At 38.4% G+C, this 17,279-nt stretch overlaps 1 protein-coding gene across 1 annotated transcript in view; it reads right to left on the bottom strand.

Moving 5' to 3' along the window:
* The window catches only part of LOC128863680 (developmental protein eyes absent), a 45,712-nt gene extending 28,999 nt beyond the window's left edge, over positions 1-16,713 (bottom strand). Inside the window, exon 1 of the mRNA XM_054102958.1 lies at positions 16,260-16,713. Coding sequence (XP_053958933.1) covers positions 16,260-16,331 — 72 coding nt within the window. The 5' untranslated portion in view covers positions 16,332-16,713. The remainder of the gene's footprint in view (positions 1-16,259) is intronic.
* Positions 16,714-17,279: the final 566 nt, after the last annotated feature.

The raw sequence follows: 17,279 nt of genomic DNA, 5'->3' as shown, positions 1-17,279 counted from the left end.
CAACTTCAACAATTCAGAGTGACCGACCACCTAGTGGTTAATGTGAGAGAACGCAAATTGGCTGGATGGTGGAAAGGAGAAATACAGCGAGAAAAATATTGCTCAATTTGAACTGTGGAGTTGGTACAGTGCAACAACGTGTGGAAACATTTTTGATGTAATTAATTTATGAAAAAACAAAAACAAGTTAAGATCAATTAAAGTCAAAGTTCAAAGTTTTGCCCATTACTTCTCTTAGCGTGATGAGTTAGAGATCAACGAAAGAAGTTTCGTGAATTAATTAGAATTAAAATAAAATAATAAAGAATGTTTAACACCAGAAGATTGTCTCTAGGAAATTTACAAAAGCTGAGCTAGGTAAAATAAGGTTTTGCGATATTATATTAAATTTTCGCATGGCTCTGAATAAGGGAACATTGATTCCAAACTTAAATTGAACATTTGCCCAATAGAAGAGATGAGAGAGGCGTAAGTTACGCTTCGAAACATTAAAACTAGTATTTTCAAAGAGATACGTACAGTCCACTATTCCTTGTGGACAAAAGTTAAGGGGGCAGATACCTGTAAAATTTCGAAAAAAAAATGTTCATGAAATGTTAATATAATCCTTTAAGAATGTGTCAAAAAGTTTTTAGAACGTAAATTTAAGTATTTATTATATTATAGATCGTCAACCGTGACGACTCTTCTCTTAGCGTTCGAGCGCTGGAAGAAGTATAGTTACATTGTATTCAAACTTTAGGCGCGTTTCTCTCAAAACTATATTCTTCGAATTGGCGTACACGATAACTCGAAAAATTATTGACCGATCTCCCCGAAATCGCACACATCTTTTTTATGATATTACTTTCTATGTGAATTACAAGTTTTCGAAAATTTTTGGAAAAAATTATTTTTTCGAAACAAAAATAATAGGAAAATTCGCACCAAATTCATTTTTGTTTTTCTTGAAGCATTATATTCCGCGATTTTTTCTTTTTTTCCATTTTTTTTTAATTCATATGGAAATTATGACATTAATAAACAAAAAAAGTTGGTTTTTTGTATTCAGGTCCCTGACGTCGATGCTACAATGCCCACCAATTAAGAAGCCTCGCTGCGATCTTCCTGGAAGAATTGATTGTACATCCGCCTTTTTAAATGATTAAAATAAAAAAAATATATATTGACTTTTTCATTTTAAATAATTTTAATGAAAATCAGGGAAAATATGGCCCCTTAAGCATAACTTAGACCTACGGCTTGCGGGAGATGTGTGCGATGGCATAAAAAACAAAAAAAAAAAAAAATAATTGGCGCGTACACTTCTGTTAGGTGTTTGGCCGAGCTCCTCCTCCTATTTGTGGTGTGCGTCTTGATGTTGTTCCACAAATGGAGGGACCTACAGTTTCAAGCCGACTCCGAACGGCAGATTATTTTATGAGGAGCTTTTTCATGGCAGAAATACACTCGGAGGTTTCCCATTGCCGAGGGGCGACCGCTATTAGAAAAATGTTTTTATTAATTTTGCTTTCTCCGAGATTCGAACCAACGACCTCTCTGTGAATTCCGAATGGTAATCACGCACCACACCATTCGGCTACGGCGGCCATGCGATGGCATAGGAGTTTTAAAACTCAGCGAACGAAGAGAAAATTGCAAAAAACTGATGGTAAGGCCTGCGAAACTCGTAAGCAAAATTTTTAGGTTATTGAACTTCGCAGTGTTACGACGAACAAAACCTAGAAGAGAGCAAGACTTCGCAATAACGAAATAAATGTGACTATTAAGGCAGAACTTACTGTCAAAAATAATGTCTAAGCCTTTAGTTTCATTGACATTTTGCAAGACATTGTTTGATAGACAATTCGAGGTATTGCAAAAATTTTTAGTTGGAGCGAAATACGTTTTGAAGCATTTCTTTATGTTCAAAGAGATACGCGGTTTTGTACACCATAAGTCAAGAACATTAATGTCGCGTTGAAGTTTATTAACAATTGGCGCTTACACCTTTTTTGGGTGTTTGGCCGAGCTCCTCCTCCTATTTGTGGTGTGCGCCTACAGTTTCAAGCCGACTCCGAACTTGATACTTTTCAATGATTAGCCGATCTTTAATTATTGCAAACAATGTCAGATCATCCGCACACAGTCAAAAGTCGGCATGAGAAAAACAGTCGCTTATGTCATTAATGAAGAGAATAAATAGTAGTGGACCTAAAACGCCCCCTTGAGGAACGCGATAAGGAGTACAAAAGTAAAAGTGCATCTTCTGGTACTCATATTCTCTATTGCGACCACAAGAGAGAGATATGACTTGTTAGTGAGACATGACTTAAGCCAATCCAAAAAATATGAATGAAGTCCCATACAGAAAAGTTTACTAATATGATTTTTATGTGACAGAGTGTCAAACGCTTTATGAAAGTCTGTATAAATGCAGTCCACCTGGTAACCAGCAGAGAAGGCAGCAATGCAATATTCAGTGAATACGAATAGATCCGAAACCGTCCAGCTATTGGAAACAAATCCATGTTAAAATTAATAAATGCCGTTGAAACAATTTTTCATAAAAAACACACTTAAATAGTAGGATACAGTCGAAAGTTTTGAGTTGAGCCTATAATTTCGTAAATCATTTTTTACCATTTTTTGAAGATGGTAAATATAGTGATTTCACGCATCAATAAACTTCCCTAAAGTTAGAAACTTGTTTAAAATATATCTGAGGGGCCGAAGAAGAGCTGCACAGTTTTTCAATAGCACAGCAGAGAAGCCATCGGTCTGTACGCAGGTAGGTATTAAGGGATAATATTCCTTTAGCAATATATTGGACAACAGGTTGCGATTCACACTTAAGAATTCAGCGTAGCCACGGACTTTGTCAGCCAAAAGATGCAGCGAAGAATAACTCTTGCCAACAGGTGCTACTTTGGACTGATTAGGCAATTGAAAAGTAGAGCCCTCTCTCGATGCACCAAACCAAACCTCTATCAATCACTCATCCTCACGGACTTACTATAGGGCGCTGAGTCCTGGACATTAGCGAACACCGATGAACGGTTTTTAGGAGCTTTCGTGAAATATATTCTTCGCAAGATCTGAATAATGCATATCGAATAAGATGGGACCACGAGCTGTACGTGCTGTACGCCGACATCGACGTATTAAAGCGCATTAAAATTCAGGGACTGCGCTGTCTAGATCACGTTGAGTGAACGGACAATAATGCTCCAGCAAAGAAGGTGCTCTGTTCGAAATGCACTGGTAGAACTCGCAAAAAGGGCGTCCTCACCTACGTTGGAAAGACCAAGTCGACGACGACCTGATCGCCCGTGGTGTTTCTAACTGGAGTCAGCGCGCGCAATGCAGAGGCGATTGGCGCAACATTTTGGTAGCGGCCAGGACCGACCATCGGTTGCAGTTGCAGCTAAGTAAGCAAATTCTTCGGAAGATAGCATTACGATGCGAATCGATATCTGAAGAAAAACTTAGTAAATAGTCCATATCGCCATGAGCAAAGTTCGACTTAAAAAGTCCGCGAATAAGTTAGTCATATCAGATGGATTATCAGCAATATATTCGCCCAAAAAAATGTATGTGGGTATCCCAGAACGCGCCTATTTTGACGTTAGGTAGTTCCAGAAATATTTGGGATTAGTTTTAATGCTCAACTCAGCATGACGAATATATTTATTGCAAACGAATTTATCCAAGTGATTAAATTCCTACAAAATACAAAAAGTAGTGGTATTTGATTAAAAAAAACTTTCGATTTTTGGCAAACTCAAAGGGTGAAATTTATTTCTTGCATTTTTAAGGTTTTTAGGCTCTTCTGTGTCCCAAGGTATTTTGTATGGCAGCCTTTTCTTAAAGGGAATGTTTAAAAAGCACATCTTAGAAACGGAATACCCAGGAGGCAAAAATCACCATTTCCGACACCTGTTCTTCTTTGTTTTTCATCGAGGTCAAAAAGGTGTCGAAGCAGCCCGGGATATTTGCGATGTGTATGAAGAAGGTATCATAGGCGAGTCTACAGCGCGGAAACTGATTGCAAAGTTCAAAAATGACAACTTTGATGTCGATGACACGTCCCGCAGCGGAAGGTCGTCTGAATTCGATGAGGAACATCTCAAATAACTTTTGAAGGAGAACAAACGCTAAACCAGTCACGAATTGGCGAAAAAATGAACTTCGATCATAAAACGATTCTCAATCACCCTCATTCAATGGGGTTTTTCTAAACAAATGGAAGCCAGGTACCTCACGAGCTCAACAAAGAAAATCCCCTTCAAATTGCTTCTCAGCAGCTCGCCCGCCATCGAGCAACACGCGGTCATAAAAAGCGCCATTTGTACCGAATCGTCACAGAGGATGAGAAATGGTGCCTGTACATCACTATGGAGCAAAGCAAGAAGTGGGTGGCTCCAGGAGATACGCCAAAGCCGAGAGTCAAGCCGGATCTTCATCTAAAGAAGATCATCATATGTATTTGGTAGGACTGGGAGGGCATGGTGCACTCAAAAATAACGGTCAGCAAGGAGCTTCACATTGCCCAGCTACACCCCGTGAATAAGGCTGTTCGACTGAAAAGACCTGATCGACATGGTCAAACCGTACTCCTCCACCACAATGCCTTATCCCATGTTGCACAAATCGTCAAACCTGCACTCTAAGAGCTCGAATAGGAGGTCCTTCAGCATTCGCCGTATTCTCCGGACCTTGCCACGACCGATTATCATCTCTTTCGCTCCATGTCCAACCGTATGAAGGACGTTACCTTCGATAACAAAGAGGTCTTTAAAAACTGACTCAATAACCTCCTTGAGACCAGACCAGGCGATTTCTTGGCGGAACGGCATAGAAAAATTAGTCGAGAGGTGGGAAGTGGTTGTAAACAGCAACGGCGATTAACTTATTAATATATTTATTGCTTTTTGAAGTCTTCGGTAAAAACGCTACGAACTTACTCCCCGACCTAATATTAAATAGTACTCAACATTCGTTGGTTTAAGACAAATTTTGGGTGTTTGGCTGAGCTCCTCCGCGAATGTAACAAGAGATTAAATTGCTAGCAATATTTGTTGCTACTTTGTTTCTATTTCTGATGCTAGTCGCATAATGTAAATGTGTAGATAACTAAGTCATCCGCATAATCCCAACATTAAACACGTTGCCAATTAGTTTCGCCAGAATTTGAATAAAAGTTGCATCAATAGCAGCTAATTTGCAAGATTCGTTGCATTAAAAGCTTTTGTAATAAGCAGCCAATGCGAAGTTGGATTTCCTCTACTGAAGACTGTGATACTTCCATTCGCGTTCACGTAAGACATCCACTGGCGGAAGAGGTAAGACTTCTAGAAAAGCCCAATTCTGTCTCAAAGCCTGAGTTGTACTGCTTCACATGCATGCGTGCGTATTTGTGCTAGTGATTTAATCGTTTCATCATTTATCCATTGATTTCTGGAACAACCGATTAGAAATTTTAATTACTCTATCAATTTTCGTTAAAACAATTGCATGAATGTACATACACACAGACATACCTACATATGTGTATGCATATAAATGTCCATTTCCTCGTCTATGCCCACAGCTGCCCCCTCCTTTCTTTACTACATTGCATTTGGACAAGAAAGCTCACACACTCAAACTCAACCTCAGCGGAGGTCAGTGCTGTTTCAGCTTTCAGCTGCAATCCTGTGCTGCTTGCTTTTATTGTACAAGTATTGCTTAAATGTTGTTTGTATTGTGCGCTGCATTGCAGCTGATTCTTGTGTTTGTCACATTTAACTGTCAACTAATTTATGGCACAAGCGCGTAAGAAAGGCACGTTAATTTAACAACAACCAACGTGGGGAAGACCACTGCTCCTGCAGCCCTTACCTACCAGCCAACCAACCAACCAAACAGTCAGCAACAACAAGCAACAGACAGCCAACCAGCCACAAATACCTGTTGGCATCCGTGGCTCTACTTGCATACAACGTTTCTTATGTTTGTTTGTTATTGTTGTTGGGCGAAGACGCATTCATGTGCTTCATGTGTTGGCGCGCATGTGTAAGTAAATACTTTTTGTCGCCTGCTAACCCAATGCTGCAGTGGACTAAAATTCCTTGCACGATCGTAATCGCTTTTGTCTTTACGGCTTATGATTCTGTTTATTATAATTCCCAATTTCTTTCGGCATCGCGATGCAACGCGTATTGTGATAATTTTTGTGTTTTCCTTTACTTACACACACATTTTCTTATTCAACTCTATTCTTGATGCTGTGTATTTGGTTTGTTTTATTGGTGATTTCATACTTGTTGGCTGGCGCTGATAAGATCGTTGTGGAGATTGCAGCAAAAATAGTTAGTTTTTTTTCTTGTTTGGATTTTTTTTTATTTTTTGGATTTCTTCTGCTTTTTTCACTCTACGTTACGTAGAGTTATTTAAATTCTTTAATTTTGAATTATGTTGCTTGCGTGACAATTTTTCCATTGCTGCTGTTGTTGCTATCAGCTGCATTCCTGTCACATTGCACGATCACTTTGCCGGTTGCGCATGCGTGGTGAGTTTACGTTAATTGCCCGCCTGCACAGAGCTCAGCTCATTTTCACGTTACAGCACACACACACACACACGCGCCGGTGTCTGTTAGCTCGTCGCACGCAAGGATCGTCTCGTGAATTGTGTCATAAATTACAGCAGCATGAGTGTGCGGTCTGCTCAGCCAAATGACCGAATGACTGTCGTCCAGCCATTGCGACGTCACTTGCCAGTCTTACACAGACGCGTAATAAGGTGAATTTCATCGTTTTACATTTTGCTCTTTTTTCTGTTGCCTTCTTCGAACCCATCTTTTGACAATCAAAAATTATAGTGTGTTGAATTTTTATTGTCGCTTGATGATATTGATTTGTAGTTGTTGTGATTATTGTTGTCATTTTGTTGTTCTTCACTTGATTTGGTTCTTTTATTTGCCTTTTATTCGATTTACCGATGTTATTGTAGTTGTTGCTGTTGGTTGTGTTTGTTGTCTACTACCTTTTTGTGTTTTTATGGTTTGTTTATTGGTTTTGATTATATTGTATTATGTTTGTTCTTCTGTGCATACGCGCATCTTTTGGCCCCTTCATACTCGTTCTTGCCTCGTTGTTATTCCAGTTGTTTTGGCCACTTTTTCTGCTCCTCAAAAATTGATTAATGCCACCATGTCAACATGTTTGGGAATTAATGTTTTTAAATTTGTTTTTATCTCATTTTCTTTCACTTCATATTTTTGGTTTTTGTCATCATTAAAGTCGCGGTGCGTAAATGTTTAATTTACGACAAAATAATTGAGTAAACTTTTTAAAGGTCTACCGGCAATGTGGAATCGGTTGAACGAATTGAGACGCAGGCCAAAAATGTGTATGGTAGGTTTTGAGATTCTGAATGGAAATTTAGGGTCAATGTTTAGTTAGAACTATTGATTAGGTAGGCGATTGCTGAAAACATTTCGATAAGTGAGTCAAATCCGCGAAATTTTCCAAAAATTTATAATATTGGTCTCACTGATCTTACTGGAGCGTGAGGAAGTTTTTGTAAAGTCTTTACTCTACGAATGATATTTAAAACCAAGCTCACATACCAGAGACTATCAACTAGCGGGGCTCACAGCATAGTGATACTTATTACCATCTACTATACTATATACTCTGCTATGGGGGAAATGGCAACTGTTTTTCAAACGGAAATTTTTGCCATCCTGAAAGTAGCCGAATGGATAATCGAGAGGAGATGGAGCGGGAAACAGATTGGAGTTTTCAGTGACAGCCAGGCTGCACTGAAGGCCCTGGAGAACGCGAAGCAAACCTCAAAGATTATTCAAGGATGTGAGAAGAAGCTCAAGAAGCACTTACTATATGGGTTCCAGGACACTCCGGTGTTCAAGGAAACGAAATTGCCGATGAATTGGCCAACCGTGGTTCAGCGGTTCCCCCGCAAGGGCCAGAGCCAATAATCGGAATCAGTTCCCCAGGAATCATGAATTGGATCAGCGATTATGTATGCAATCTGCATAAAGAGCGATGGTCCGGTCTAGAACGCTGCAGAACTACAAAGTATTTTGTGACAAGTTCAAACAGAAAACTGTCAAACTTTCTACTAAAACTTAGAAGGAAAGAGATTCGGTTGTTGGTCGGCATCATTACGGGACACAACCCATGGGGCCAGCATATGACCACCATTGGAATCATTGAGGACCCAATGTGCCTGTCATACTTCGAGGAGGCGGATAGCACTGAACACTTTCTCTGTGAGTGTCCTGCCTTTGCTAGCACAAGACTACGAGTTTTGAGTTCCGATGTCGTGCGAATGAGTAATATTCGTTCTCTAAGACTGGAGGATATTTACAGATTCGCCAAAGAATCTGGAAAATTCTCACAGGACTAACTATCTCTATCTCTGTCCCTATTATTTCCTGTCTCTTTCTCTGATAATTTTCTCCTTCCCTCCTTGACTATCTACCCTCTTTCCAGAGCTCTAAACACAATGGGCTTTTTAGCCTGTGTGTTTTAGGAGCTACCAAATCTCCTAGTGCTCCTTGGCTTGACCTTTTCAAATTTCATTTCAGCGGGGCTCACAGCGTAGAGACAGGCTATTAACGACATTCACTGAGACCCCCTCACCACCTTCATGAACTGTCGCTCTCAGAATGTCCTTATCGCAGTCCAACCAACACCAATTGGGGACGAAAAGCTTCAGTTGCGTTCCCAAGACAGTCGATTCTACATTAGCGGAGCGACCCGGATTTATATACGCCCAAGCACTGTCTCTCCAGTAATATTCCCCGTGCATGTGCATGCCGCTACTACAACAACAACAACAAGAGTTTCAGCTATCTCGAAAGACACTGTCCTTCTCTTTACCCAGAATTGACTGAGACATACTGAACATATGTCCGGCATATGAAGACACCCTACCCGACACTAGCCATCTCCTCATATGCGCCTTTAAATCCACTAAGTTCTCGCTGTTTTTTTTATGAAAATACAACTTTATTCTGAAAAAATGGTTACAACTGAATCATTGAAAGTATTGCCCATCGCTGGCTACTACTCTTTCCTATCTTTCTGGTAGATCTCGTATACCGTCGCGGTAAAACTGCTCATCTTTTGAGGATATCCACGGATCAAGCCATTTTATGATGTCTTCATATGAATGGAACTGCTGGTCAGCTAGAATTACTTTTTCATGCCAAATGCAAATGGATTGGCGGGTAACTCCTAATTGAGCTATACCAATATTATAATAATAAAGAGAAATTGGAATAATTTCCAAAAATTGTATTTTATTCAAAATCAACACCGGCCCTTGAAACTTAACCACCCTTTATAATTGCGTTTACCCATATTATTTGCTTACTTAAATTAAAATCGTTATGCGTCATAAGGTATGGATATGAAGAAAGGTCTCATACATAAACAGCTAAGCGCCGTTTTCTCAAGTAGCTTTTAAAATGTATCTGCCTTTTAAAGAAGCTGTTTTCAGAACAAGGAAATATGTCTACTGGACCTACTACGTCTACGTCTATTACGTCAGCCTGTACCCTTAGTAATAATATACAACTCATGGTAATGTTTCCAAATAAAAAGAGTTAAAATTTAGTTTTATATTATCGAAAAATTCGTGCAAAGATTAAATTTTTCCACTTTCAATTTAAGGACACATTTCTTTCAGTGTAGCCTTTCAACGAGCAGTATTTAAAACTTTCCCATAATTTATGCTCTAGTACAATTTTCCACAATCGCAAATCTCATTACGGGAGCAAAATTTATATCGCTTGTGTTCGAGCTCTGCGTACATAAATGTCTGCAATCATAAACACTCGTTCACACAATTTAGCAATTAGGTAAGCATTTAGTATTTGCTATCCCAGACATTCGTTAGATGCACGAGCACATAAAATTTTAGTTGTGAAAGAGGTTCGCATGTAGTTTGATTTTATGTACAAACACAAACGAGTACAAACGAGCCTAAGATTTGTGATGATGGACGTACATGCAGAGTTCGTAATATTTGAGGAAAACAAAGCAGATATGTAGCATAGCTACTGTTTGCTACCGAATGGCAGAAGAACAATTGATGGGAAAGCGAATTAAGTGCATGTAAAGCACCAACACTAACTGGATAATATCCGATAGTTGAGTGAACTGGGTAAATCGATACGCTACCTGATACGCAGTGCTGTGAGGTAAAAATAAAAAAGAAGCGACGCTCAGTTGCGAATAGGAAGTTGAAGGCTTGAGAAATTTCAAAGCCTTTTTCATTTTGCACATGAGCGAAAATGGTGTTTATGTTTTATTTTATATTTTTAAATTTATAAATATAATTATTAAAGATTTCGGAAAATAGCTTATTTTGACTTTCACAACACTAAGTGTGGCAAAGCAAATTCTAACGACCGAAAATTGATCAAATACTACACCTCGAGTGTTCTCAAAGGAAAGAGTGCGACTCCAAACCGATCAGTGGTAGTAGTACCATGAAAAGGAGGAAGCGATTGGGAGTGTTAAGTGAGTCAGGACAGTATTTGAACGATGGACTACATGGTCATATACGAGATGAGTTGCAAGATGTGAGTAAGGTGACTTTTCGAATTCCTCAGGTAACGCACAATAGATTTTTTATTTCATTTTTTTTATTTGTTTTGTTGACACAAAGGTTAGACGAGCTTTAGTCTGCCTGGCGATTTTCTGCTAACGAATTCAAATAATGTAGAAATGTTTTGCCCCGTTTTTTGACCGTAACAATACCGTAATCATGCGTTATTGAACGCCATCCGCCGAACCTCGCCCCATAAGACGAAATAGGTGGCAAAATAGGTACTGCTCTATACAAAAAATATATATATTTTCTTATGAGAAATAAAAGGACACTTTACTTTTTGAACAAGCTTATTCTCCAATTTCTGGATTGTAGTGGATCAAAAGTACTTCTGGAAAAACACTATCACTGGTGTATTATGAATGAATAAATATTTTTCGGGAAAAACTAAAACTCAATTAACTTTTTGAACGAGCGTCGTATAGATCAGAATAAACCTCTTGGTAAAGGCAGGCTAGTGAAATCTCAGAACAAACGGCTCTATTATTTTAAAGAAACCTTTCTAAAATATTGTCTACTATAGAATATACCTATCCACGAATATTAAGGGGTTAGGCAAACAATGAAAATATTTTTTTTTTTATTAAAAAGTATTTTTGCTTATAATATTCTTTATTTCCCTTTGAAAAAATTGTTTCTCATAAACATTTTTTTTTATGATGTAAAAAACCTCAGAAATTAGTTTCATAGCCTTTCCTAGAACAGGGTGGGCCAAATAATACCTACTAATGTTAAGCACAAATAATTTTTTTATTTTTTTACATATTTATTTTTCTCTTTTTGTAGGTTATAATTGAATTGTGGGAAATTTATTATGGAACCCAACAGTACAACACAACGCGTTAAAATTATCGAGTTTTTCTATTCTTACACAATTAGCCACACAAATTGATTTTTTAAATAATGTTTTGATGTCGGATGAAGCGCATTTCCATTTAAATGGTCTTGTCAACAAACAAAACTGTAGATTGTGGGTCTCTGAAAATCCACGGGCAACACACCAACATCAGTTGCACCCATCTAAATGTACTGTTTGGTGCGGTGTTATGGCCACTATGGCGGTCCATATTTCTTCGAAAATGAGGATGAAACAACGGAATCAATTTCAGAAGCTTCTTACAGAACATTGATTGAAAACTTTTTACGGCCAATGGCGGAGCAATATCCTAATTTGTGGTTTCAACAAGATGAACAACTGCGCATACTGCTAGGCAGTAGTCTTTAATCATTAGTAGGTCTTATTTGGCCCACCCTGTATTTGCTAGAGCTTAAAAGGTCGAGAAGAATTTAAAGAAAGGGTGTTATGCGGCCGCCGTAGCCGAATGCGTTGGTGCGTGACTACCCTTTGGGAGTTCATAAGTACGAATCTCCGTATATCAAAGTGATGCGAAATGATAGAAAAAGTTTTTTGTAGCGGTCGCCCCTTGTCAGGCAATGAATGGCAAGACTCCGAGTATATTTCTGCCATGAAAAAGCTTCTCATAAAAACCATTAGATCACTCCATTTGTGGAAAAACATCACCACAAATTGGATTAGGACCTCGATCAAGCATATAACAGCGATGTACGTTCGCCTTGTGAATGGAAATACTGGATCAACGAAAACTAAACTCGCGACCACTGAGGTTATTTATCTTAATCTATAGCCAAGATTTTACGCACTTATCCAAAAACAAAAGTAGTTACTAAAGCTTAAGGGACCGGAAAAAGATAATATGACGTATGAAAAACAAAAAATTAGTTCGATTTAGATAGATGGGACTGGGCTTGGAGATGCACAGATGTGAAAGTACAATCTTACGTTTTATTATGAATGCTCGAAAAGGCGTTAAGACCAAAGTGGTAGATAGAGGATGTAGAGGGTCCCACTTAGACCTGGAGCCATTGTGATTTCACTTGCTTGAGCTCACGTCCCCCTTCTCTTCTCTAATTTCCAATGTAATGAAATTACTTCGTTTCTCTGGTAAGCAGATATTGCAGATTCCAAGTCCACCAGACAACCAAAGAAGAGAGAGGAACTGTTCGACACACTTCTGTAGCTCGGCACAAGTCATTTAAGGGAAACACTTAACCGCAGCACATTAATGGAAGTTCGGCATAGATTTTTAAGTGACCTAATTCTATGTTTCATTCCTTCTAGACCAGATATGCATAGTTGCCTCACAAGGGGGCTCCGTGGGCAATCTTCTGTTGACCTGCGTGATGTAGACAAACACAGCACGCTTGAGAATAAAGAAAAGTGTCCACACCCTGCGCAGAGTTGACTGATTGAAGATTAGTACTTCTCCATATCAACTCATTAGCGATGCAATTTCTAAGAATACTTCTGTGTCCAGAGACCCGAACAATGTTCGTGACACGCGGCAACATTGAAGTACTGGCATTGAAGTACTATTGCACTTGGGAGAATTTAGGGCAACTTGACTGTCAGAGTAGATAGTAATCGGTTTTGCTTCAACTACAATGCAGCTTCTTTCAGATTCAAAGGCAATGCAGTAGTCAAGTAGCTGTGGGCTTCGGTTCAGCTGCATCTGTTCTGAGGCAATGGCACTGCCCACCGTGTTATTTAGCCTTGAGCCGCTAGTGCAGACAGGCATTGATCCTGAGTTGAGTTCCCAGCCATATCTTTCTGTTGTTCTTGTGGAAAAATTATTTTCAACCCAGAATTGTGGAGCAGTACGATCTGGTTCCTTTGTGGTTCCGAAAGAGCTCCTACAATTTTTAAGTGCTCAAATTCGCAATCTTTCTAGGGTAGTCATGCATTTAGTACAAAAAGTGGTAGAAGATTGGAAAACATTTAAAGGCGGATGACAGCATTCGCGTTACGTAGAAAAGTTGCTTGGAACTGTTCCGAATTCGGACGTTAAATCGTTGGGTATTGTTTTTCAAAAAGGCAATGACACAAAGCATACAGCAAAGGTAATCAACCAGTAGCTTTAAAACAACGATTCAAGGCAATAAAAGAGCAGCGCTTAACCTCCACAACTCAGCGCCAACGAAATCAGCTCACTCAATGGAATTCGCTCCAAAGTGCAACAGGTATGGATTTTGATTTAACCCCAATTATTGGAAGTCTTATAGTAAGTAAGTATACTTCAACGAATTAATGCAGTGTTATAAGTGCGAGGATACGCTAAGTGAAGTTGTTAATATTAGTGATTTATCAAAATCAAGAAAGTCAAAAAATGTATTACACTGGATACGGATATGTCGGGTATTAGATTTTTGTAACTTTTGATAATTGCTTTTGTCTAACTTCCCCTTTTTGTTGCTGTTTCTAAAATATATAAATTTAAATAATATAAGAGGCATATTGAAAGAATCAGTCTTTTTTTGATTTGCAGGTGGACTAGGCACCAGCTATGGCACTAGGCATGAACGTGACACCAGTTGTCTGAAGTAGAACAAAGCGGCAGGCATACCATTTTACCTGGGAAAACCTATTAAGCGTTCCACTTAGCTTCTTCCTAGAAAATCATAGCAACTTAACTAAACTTCAAGCATATTTTCATATATCAGCTAAACTGCGAGAGAAGAAAATATGGAAGACGCGGTCAATATCACAAAGTTTAGTAACCGTCAGGCGCATCGCATACAAATACATCGTGGAAAGCTTATTTAGCATCTAAATGCACATATAAATGTAGTTAGTGGCACACATACATATATAAAAGTGCATATATGTACGAGGATTAGAAAATAGGGAGTCCGAAGAACTTGTATGCCAAAAATCTGATACACTCTTGAATTTTAAAACAAAATATAATATATCGCGTGTTTGCTAGAAGGGCGTCATGCTTTTAGTTAGGCAGGCAGAAATGACCGCCAGCTCTTCTTTAAGGGGTTATACGCAGTTATGACTTTCAAAAAAATCGATTTTTTTTTATTGCATTTTTGTAATGTACATATATTCAAAAGTATACGCACGAAATTCGAAGTAGATCTAAGCAATACTTTCGGAGTTATACCTAAATATGTAGAGATGCCTCGGCACGTTTTAAGGTAGGTATTGAAACTTTAAACGTGTTTTTTTCAAAACGGCATTTTTCAAGTCGGTGTACACGATATCTCGAAAACGGCTTGTTTGATCGGTCAACCGTTTTAACTCAATCTTTAAAGATACATTTTCTAGTAATTAATCGTTCCTTTTGTAAATCTGATACTTATTTTCCATTTTATAATCAATTTACGGCCAAATTTTAACGTAAAAATCGAAATCATTTCTTTTAAAAGCTGCCATTTTGTGAAAATTCACTATTTTGATTAGCCGAACGATTAATTACTAGATAATCTAATATATTAACAAAAATTGTTTGGTTTTTTGATTTCAGATAATCCAATCCTGAGTTACGATGTACACCGTAAATCGTCTTTTTTTAAAGGAGGTTCCAGAAATCGCCTGCAGCGCGCTCTATAATCAACATTTTCATAAATCACAAATTTTGTTACGTTCTTGAAGGATGCTTTTATAACCGCCAAAAATTTTCAAATTAAAATATTCTGAAGTTTCTTCAGGATAAATCCTTGACAACCCGTCTTTTATTTGCTTCATAACTGCGTATAACTCCTTAAGAAATAACTTAGCGATATTTACTAAAGGTATCGCATTAGCGGCCGCCGTAACCGAATGGATTGGTGCGTGACTACCATTCGGGAGTGCATAGGTTCGAGATTCAGTGCATGAAACAGCAAAATTATAGAAAACGTTTTTTTAATAGCAGTAGCCACTCGGCAGGCAACGGCAAACCTCTCAGTGTATCTCTGCCATGAAAAAGCTCCTCATAAAAAAATATATCCTCCTTTCGAAGTCGGCTTGGAATTGAAGGCCCTGCATTTGGGCAACAACATCAAGACGCACAACACTAATAGAAGGAGGACTTCGGTCAAACACAAAAAAAAAAAAAATGTTAGCTGAATTATTTATTAATTTTTTTAATCTCAGAAATTTTTAAAATAATTTTTATTTGTGTCGGATTGAATTGTTTTTTTTTTAATTTGACCTTCTTCGAGAAAACATAGCATACGAAAATTTTTTTAAAATAAATTTGAAAAGAAATAGCGGTACACCACTTTTTAGTAACTTTAGCTCATTTTCGCAACACTTTCGATGGAAATTTTAAAGCAAATCTCATATTTTTATTTCGTTAATAAAGTTTTTAAACATTTTTATGCAGGCCTGTTCAGATTAAACTCTTCTAGCATCTGAGATAGGTTAGGGTAGGTGGAAATGGTTGCCCAAGAAGTGGGTACACTTGCAAACGAATTCATCCATTCATCCTTTGTGACAACATCTGAGGTAATTATTGTATTTGGAGAAAAATTTTTTAAAAACAAATTTTATTTACGAAAACAACGCGATTTTTGGAGGCATTTTCAAAACGTTCCAGCTCACATAAATCTGCATATTTTTCCGAACTATGTTGGCGAAAGCTTTGAAATTTCGTACAGAAACAGTAACGTTTTTTTATTTTTATTTTTTTAGACTGATGCACCCTAATGTGTATATACAGAAAGAATTTGTGTATATATTCTACTTAAACTCCCACTTTATTTTGAACATCCATAACTTTAAAGGATTAAATAAAAATTCTGCGGAGGGTTCATAAAAATGTATGCCCAATAAGTCCTTATTGTTGTATGTCAAATACCTTAGGTTCAATCATTTTCTCAATTAGTCCACATCTTGGTGCAGAATAACTGTATGGCATTAAGGTGACCATATTACGGTGATTTTTTTCAGCTGACTTCTTTACAAAATTTTACTGTCAGACTAATCGGATATTAAGATTTTGTCAAATCCCACACGTAGGCACTTTAAACGCAGCATTTAATAAACCGATTAAGATTTTTTATTAATATAGCTTAGTGTAATTTTTGGTGTTTTTGTTTTTTTTTTAATTGGTTGGCTCTGTGTTGTTTTTTTTTTTGTTCAATTTAATAACGAAATTACGCCTTTTTCGCGCACACCCATCAACACGTCCGACTAGCGCACCGAATACCATATAACACTTTAAGATGCTCGATCGTACTGAAGTGGCGAATACAAAAGGAAAACAGTATCACTCACTGGCAGTGGTTGGATCAGCCAGGGCACAAAAACGCTCAGAACTCAAGCGCTACGCTTTGCTTGCCGAGCAGAAACTCAAAAGCCACAAAGAAGTCATATGAATGATAGTAGAGACAGCGATAGCAGAGATGGGGTGGTTAAATGGTGTCGATTGGCGAGTGTGAGTGCTTCTGAGATGGTACAGCAATCCACTTGTATGCGAGTGTGTGTTTGAATGATTTTGAGTGAGTAGCTGCGCATATGAATGTCAGTGCAGGCAGTCGACTCACAAACTGGCTTGTGGCTTTTTTGCTGCAGTCCCACATCCACACACAAACACACACTCAATTGCACAGCAATGCTGCAACAGTAAGGGGATGTTGCGCGAACGCCATCAGCGCCTAGTCACTCAGGTGTTGGCGTTATTTGTTTAGCGGTTATGTGTGTGTGCGTGCTCCTGTGTGTATGCTTGTGTGGTTGCGCGCTGCTTCTGTTGCATGTGTGCGAGCGAGTTGGCAACTCTCGCTTTGTCACCTCGTCTGTTTACTCTGTATTTGCTTGTGAAAGCATGAAGCGTGGCGCATCTGTTTCCATTACGATTTGGCTCCGCCCACATTGCTAT

The sequence above is a fragment of the Anastrepha ludens genome, chromosome 5 (assembly GCF_028408465.1).
Source record: "Anastrepha ludens isolate Willacy chromosome 5, idAnaLude1.1, whole genome shotgun sequence".
NCBI lineage: Eukaryota > Metazoa > Arthropoda > Insecta > Diptera > Tephritidae > Anastrepha > Anastrepha ludens.
The sequence above is the reverse complement of the archived record's forward strand: the minus strand, read 5'-3'. Positions and strand labels throughout refer to the sequence as shown.